We start from the raw sequence: 6,994 nt of genomic DNA, 5'->3' as shown, positions 1-6,994 counted from the left end.
TCATGAATCAGGCATGACAAATTTGTCTTTCTTGGGATGGACGGTATTAGGAAATGTTCTCTTCACAATGGAAGTGATTTCAGACTGCTGGTATCCATCTTCCTTGGCTCAAGAGAAGATGACCCCGTAATATTGAGAGATGTTCAGAAATTCAGATACAGAACACTTTAATCTAGCTACACAAGAAATAGGTCTATCATTGCCCTTTCTAGTTAAATGAGTATAAAAAGAATAAATACCCTCTTTTACTTAAGTGTAAGTGGGTTTCTGTGACTTTCAATAAAGTTTCAATGCATTTTTACAAAAGGATTACATAACTATGCACAAACAATGGTTGTAATAAATATGAATAGAATTCTTTTCTGTTCTCTTCCTTCACCCTTTTTCCCTATGAACAAATATAGAACTATCTACAGCTCAAAGGATGGTTTATTTCATTTTCAAAAGTAGTATGCAAAATATTTATCTATGAATTCTAAGCAAGTGATTACAGGCATTATTTTGATAATTCCACTTCTTTAGCATATGACAAAACCACAATATATCTAGAAAGACAAAATGTTTTATTTTAAAACATTGGAAAAACCATTGAAAAGACAAATGTCCATTATATAACCATGAACGTTAAATATCTGGAAACTGTAAATCTTCTAAAATGTGGTAGGCACTTCCAAAGAGCTAAATATTGCAAATTATTCTACTGGATGTTTTCTCTATTATCAACAATACTTGATATGATGAAAAATACCAAGAAGACCCAACTAATTATTCAAAGTCACCATCTTAGGGTTCAACTTAATTACACAAGTAAAAGTTTTGTCCAAGATGTTCCTGTCACAAGAAGCTTCCCGGTGAATTTCAGAAATGTTAACAAAAGTATCTTCCTTTTTTGCCTGTGAATGTTTGAGTATTGCTGTACTGTTGGTTAATATCCACTACAGATACTGGTTCTAGGCCAGCCCAAGGGTCTTCAAGCATTGAAGGCTTGAAATAACTTTCCAACTCATTAGACATTCTTTTTTCTCTACCACGCCCTGATCCAAATGGTGTAGATGTCCTTGGAGAACCCTTTAGAAAAAAAATCATCAGTTAAAAAAATGTTTAGTAGAGATAATTGGCACTTTTTTTTTTAAAGCTAGTGGGGATCACATTGCTAGTTAAAAATTGTGTTTTGAACCCAAACATGTTCAACTGCAAAGTCGGTTCTTCCTTTAATCTAGTGTTTTTGTTCCTAAAAGTATTTAAGCCAGTTTGATATACTTGTGTATTAGTAAGTCCATGCCAACTGTCACCTTCAAATACTTCTAGATTTCTAGTGTAGTAACTCTGTAGAACTATCAGTTGGTGATGAAATAAGAAATTAATTATATTTCAATTTTTCCTCAAAATTTTCATCTTTTTCTGAAATTAAAACTTTTTTTTTTAACCCTACACCTTCAAAATTTCTAGAACCTTTACATCCTACGAAATTTTATCTCTTTATAAAGCACCAGACTCTAAGGGGGTGAGGTTGGTTTAGTATAAGGAAAATTAGAAAACCATGTTAAGTTTTAAACGACAGAAACCCTAGACACATCAGAAATACCCCCTGGGCCTTCCTGAATTCACTTACTGAGAATGGGAAACTTCCAATATCACCGATTTTCCTTTAAGAAGGCTTGGAGCAGGAGACAGTGTCGTTTGAAGCTCCTAACCCCCTCCCGCCGCCCTCGCCTAAAAAAGGTACCGGTAGTAAGAAAATGGCACCAGGCTAAAACCCAGTAACTCAGAGGAACTCTATGCTGGTGAGTCATTCGCCCCCCCCCCCCCCCCCCCCCCCCCGGAGAATAATTTACACACACGAACTGGCAAGGTCCCTGGCAAAGGGGAGGGAATTAGGGAAATCTGTGTATGAATGGCAGTGTACTAGTTCAAAGCAGGAGGGCTCTAGAAACACAAAGTACAGCTCTATTACTTAAGATAATCTAAAGAAAGTTACTTAACTTCTCTCAGCCTCAGTTTACTCATCTGCAAAACAGGGCCAACAATAGTATCTCACCTCATAGAGGATTAAACAAAATAATCCATGTAAAGGGATTATTAGCACCATGCCTGCCATACAGTAAGAGCTCGGCAAACGCTGGCTATTATTACCTGGGGGTGGGTCTGCTGCTGCCCTGGGGAGTAGCCGAATTGCTGCTGGGACCCCGCGGGGGACTTGGAGTAGGAGCCAGGGTAGCCGCCAGGGGACGGAGACCCGAATCGGCCCCCCGGGAAGCTGCCGCCGTGTCGCGGAGAGTGGCTGCTCCCGTAGGGCCTAGACCGGGGCCCGTACGGCGGCGTGTGGTGCGGACTCCCGTACCCGTCCCGAGGGGAGGGCGGCCGCGGTCCGCCTCCGCCCGGGGTACCCCGGAAGCTGCTCCCGCTACCCCAACCTCCTACACCCGCGCCGGGGTAGGGAGGAGTCGGGGGTCGAAAATTCTGTCGGTGCATATCAGAAGATGAAGACGAAGACCTCACTGCCGCGTTCTCCCGCCGGAACTGTCCCGACCAACCCTTCTCAGAGACTCGGTGGTCCTTCGGCAAAACAGTCCTCTGCCTTTCAGCGCAGTACAGCATATTGGTTCCGGCGTCACAAGTGTTCCGCTAGGCACAGGCCAGTACGTGGATTACTGAATTGGGTGGAGATTGAGCGGATTGAAGTAAAGGAAGGATAAATTAAAAAAACAAAAGAAAGGCCGAACCCTCGGCTCCAGCAAAGAGCTTTGTCGTCTTCTGCGGTGTGCGGTCGGGACCGACTAACTAGACAACTCCCGAACGCAGTGACAAGGGATCCAGAGCACTTCGACGGAGCTCCGCCCAGTGGGGGCTGCCCAGTTGGGGGCGGGGCCTGGTGTGCTCGCGGGCGCCCCCAGTGGCGGCAAACGGCGCGCGCGCTGTGCTCTTTCCTCACTCAGGGTTCTAGGCTAACCGAGAGGCGCGCGATGCTGGCGACGCTGGCGAGGGTTGCGGCTCTGCGGAGAACCCACCTTCTCTTCGGCCCGGGCGGCGGGAGGGGGCTGTGGACCGGCCGCCCGCAGTCAGGTACCCTCCGAGACGCGGTCCGGGCGGCGAAGGGGAACCCAGCCCCTGTCTCCCCTTCGGGCGGCGCCATGGAGAGAGCGCCCGCGCTTTCCTGAAGTGTCTCCTGTCCCCGCAGCCCGCCCTTTGGCCTCTCCCGCCTCCCGGGGCCCTCGCTTGTTGGCCCCGCGGCCGACTTGGCCCCGCGCCCCCAGCCGCCCCGGGGTCACCTGCCCGGCTTCCCGGTCGAGGGCCCGAGAGTTCGCCCCTGCGCGATCGTACTGGGCGGACGCCTCGCCTCTGCCCCTTACCCCTTCCCTGTGTCCCCCGAGTTTAAGTAACTTTAAAAAGGTACACCCAGCCGCATTTCAGAAAGGATTTCAGAATACATCTCTGCATAACTTGGGGGGAGAGCCTGTGGTAACTCATAACGGACTTCAGCCCCTTCCTTGTTCTTGTTAAATGGAAGCGGGTTAGGGAGGCGGCTCCGAGGCAGATGCTGATTTTCAGAGAGCAAACTTTGACCGAAGCTTTTAAAATCTTGACTGTTTCACGAACTGTTGGTTATAAAGACGAATGTGCTAATTCAGGAACGACACCTACTGTATAATAAAACACGCTTTTGTACCAGACACCTGTCCCAGATTTTTATTTAGAAAATGTAGTTTAAATTGACTACCGTTTTAAAGAACTTTCTTTACTCCCTCAGAATTTGGGAATGATAGTCCACCATGACTCTTGAAATCAGCTCGCAGGAAACAGAATCTTAAGGAACTTTAGGACTCATTAAATCACAGCCTAACGGGTAGCGGGGACCTCTGCTTTCCAGGCTGTACACCTTGCAGCTGTCACTCCTCACTGCCTCTCTGTCACTGCTCGGTGACATGGCTAGCTGAAGAGCGTGCTGTCTTCTCAGCTTCCATCCCTCTTGAGAAGTGGAGACACAAATGGTTGTTTTTGTTTTTTGTTATTTATTCTGAGCAAGTTCTGTTCACCAAATTTGTCCTTTAGACCCAAGTTGTAGAATCGATCAGGGCAGGATAATGCCATCACGGCCTTGTGACGCAATGAAGGCGTGAGGACCCAGATTATCTACTTTATTGTGTATTTCTATCTTGGCCCAAAATTTAGCTTTTGTGCCTTGTCTGTGGTGCTTAGCTTAATGCCTGGTAATTGAGCAGTCAGGTATTTATTGAATAAACGATTGGGTCGGTCATGACATCATCAGTGATACCTGTCATGTAATTAACCAATCTACTTTTTGGGGAGAGGGAGCAGAAAAATGAGGGTGTTGGAGGCCAAAATTACCTTTATTAATTTTTTTTTATTACTGGCAAATGATTTGCAGAATTGATTAAAATACCGTATGTTGTCTTTTTACTTGGCTTACACTTTTAGAATGATCTTCCCTGTAGCGGTGTCTTGCTATCTTCTACACGTATGCATTTGCATTAGAAATGGGGTGGGAGGAGTGCCTGGGTGGCTCATTCAGTTAAGCATCTGACCCTTGGTTTTGGCTCAGGTCATGATCTCACAGTTCGTGGGAGCCTGACCTGTGTCAGGCTCTGTGCTAATAGCACTGAGCCTGCGTGGGATTCTCTCTCCTTTCTGCCCATCTCCCTCATGCATACATGCAAGCCCGCTCTCTCTTTTTTCTTTCAAAATAAATAAATAAATAAATGTTAAAAAAAATAAATGAGTAAAGGAAAGAAATACAGTGCAGAATGTTTGACAGGTAGATTACACATGACAATGTACCCTTCACCAGGTTTGCAGATACATATGAGGATTGTGGGAGAGTTCTTAATTATATGAAAACTCCATATTCCATTTGGATCACTTCTGAGCATAGGCCATTTGCCTTTCTAGAGATGAGAAATAGCCCAAGAGAAGTCAAGTTGACTTGCTTAAGTTCACATAACAAACAGAGGTGCGACTAGAACTCAGGCTTCTTGAATCCCAGGAGATTTTTTTTCCTACGTAAAGATATATGAATTGACTATTAGTCTGTGCTTTGGAAACTGCAATAGATAAATAAACATGTAAAATTTTGAAAATGCCGTGTAGCATATTGTTTTGGATTTAGAGATTAGTAGGTATAACCTTAATACTGATTTTTTATAAGTGTAGCTACAATCTTCTCAGGTGTTAGCATGGGAATTGCAATGTGGGTGCCTGAACTGGTCCGTCTGAGGCATCTGTTTGTATCGAATGTATGGCGGTGAGTTCAGGGGGAGAGAGATGAGGGGAAGGAGAAGTAGAAAAGTGAAGAACTGGGATGATAGATATGAGAGTATGGTAGTTGCCCCCCTGAAGTCTGAGTCCTGTGGAGAGAAAAGGGCACTTCTTATTTTGTGAGCAACAGAGGTTTGGTTCCCTCCCTACCCCCCCCCCCCCAAAAAAAAAGAATTGCAGCCCTGTTTAGGGAGTATCAGCATTAGAAAATTGGGTACTGGATAGGTTGGTGCTTTCATGGAAGACACTTAGTGTCTTTTTTCAAGTGGCATTGTGTACATAGGACATCAACAGACAGAACATCAAGAACTTTCTGAGTACCTGTGAACAATATGAGGAGCCCCAGAAACAATTGGTTAATTTTGTGGTGTTGTGTATTTTATAAGTTTCACATTAATGCAAGTAAGAGTACCAAGCCAAGGAAATTTAAGCGAAAATGTCAATGGAACCATGTCTGTTTCTGTAAGACAGGATTTTTATTTAGGTTGCTTAAGATTTTTCAGTGTTTTTTTTTTCTTCCAGTGGATTTCAAGTTTTTGTTTTGTTTTGTTTTTTGTAGAGTCTTATCTTTAAAAAACATAATTGGAAACCCAAAATATGAGAGCATATGGGCTGTGCTTGAAGCAGGAATTGGGGTTCCAGAGCCCTGCTCACTATGCACCTCTAAATACTCCCCCGAAAAGAGGCATCTGAGGCACCTCTGAGGAATTCCCAGGGCTCTCTAGAAAGAGTGCGAAAGCAGGCTCAAAATATTGAATATTTTGGCTTGTTTTACTGTGTATTACCAAGAAGTGTATATATTCATTTTTCTGCGTGATCACGGCTTTCTAAGTCAAGAAAACCAGAACCTGGATTAAAGGGCAAGGTTTGGATATTAAATGATTGTTAAGAGATTAGATTGTTAGAGAATTCCCAGGAAGTTTATGTTTCTATTTCAAAGAGGTATAAAACTCTGAGCCTTGGAGACATTCAGGATTGAGATTGTAAAGCTGTAAAATTAATCTTTCCCTCTGTAAAATTAATCTTCTCTCCCTGAGACATTTATTTACATTCCAAAGGGTAAGAACTCAGAGACCTTCCCTTTTCTTCCCAAGGAAAATTTGCTTACATTAGGAAGATTAACTTTTTTCTGCCTTTCTCAGGGAAAGGTGGCAATTGGGCAGCTATAATATACATACTCCCAGATTTATACTTTTGGGGATCTTTCCTGTGGTTCAACCCCTGTATGTACAGGCCTAACCAACTGGCTGTCTTACAATGTCTTGACATATTAGATATACATACCTAATATCATGACCTGAGCTGAAACCAAGAGTCCGATGCTTAACTGACTGAACCACCCAGGCGCCCCTTGGCCTAATTGTTTATGCAAGCCCAGGAAGAATAGCAATCGGCCTTATAGATCTTTTAAAATCTGCTTCGCTGGAACTTTTCATGGGGAATCTCAATTGAACTGTTAGCAGCCTCTCTAGGCCAGAAGCCAAGCCAAATACTTGTCATCAGACATACCTCCAATACGTATAGATTTGGGCGATTTCCTCTTTGAGGTCCCCAAAGTATCCTGAGGTTCCTGCACCTGCCAGGAAGTGACATTCTTTACTCACCTGGTAAGGCTGCTGGGAACTCTGTAAGCAGGGTATCAGGCCAACATTTCCAAGGGACTTTATGACTCCGTGTTTCATAAAGTCAACCTCAGTTCCTTAAAGCTGTCTGGTCATCT

At 44.1% G+C, this 6,994-nt stretch overlaps 2 protein-coding genes across 3 annotated transcripts in view; one reads left to right on the top strand and one right to left on the bottom strand.

Annotated features, from left to right (window-relative positions):
* Positions 1-411: 411 nt before the first annotated feature.
* On the bottom strand, positions 412-2,840 carry LOC115508728 (M-phase specific PLK1 interacting protein). The gene is made up of 2 exons (XM_030307714.1): positions 2,134-2,840; positions 412-1,068 (listed from the first exon to the last, which is right to left on the bottom strand). Exons 1-2 carry the CDS (start codon positions 2,596-2,598, stop codon positions 868-870), a joined length of 666 nt encoding a protein of 221 aa, XP_030163574.1. The 5' UTR covers positions 2,599-2,840; the 3' UTR covers positions 412-867.
* Positions 2,841-2,949: 109 nt separating this feature from the next.
* SUGCT (succinyl-CoA:glutarate-CoA transferase) overlaps positions 2,950-6,994 on the top strand; it is a 765,867-nt gene continuing 761,822 nt past the window's right edge. For both annotated transcript variants that reach the window (XM_030307713.1, XM_032592372.1), the window contains exon 1: positions 2,950-3,063. In XM_030307713.1, coding sequence (XP_030163573.1) covers positions 2,964-3,063 — 100 coding nt within the window. In that variant the 5' untranslated portion in view covers positions 2,950-2,963. The remainder of the gene's footprint in view (positions 3,064-6,994) is intronic.

This window comes from Lynx canadensis, chromosome A2 (genome assembly GCF_007474595.2).
Source record: "Lynx canadensis isolate LIC74 chromosome A2, mLynCan4.pri.v2, whole genome shotgun sequence".
In the NCBI taxonomy this organism is placed as follows: Eukaryota; Metazoa; Chordata; class Mammalia; order Carnivora; family Felidae; genus Lynx; species Lynx canadensis.
This window is presented reverse-complemented; position numbering and strand designations above follow the sequence as displayed.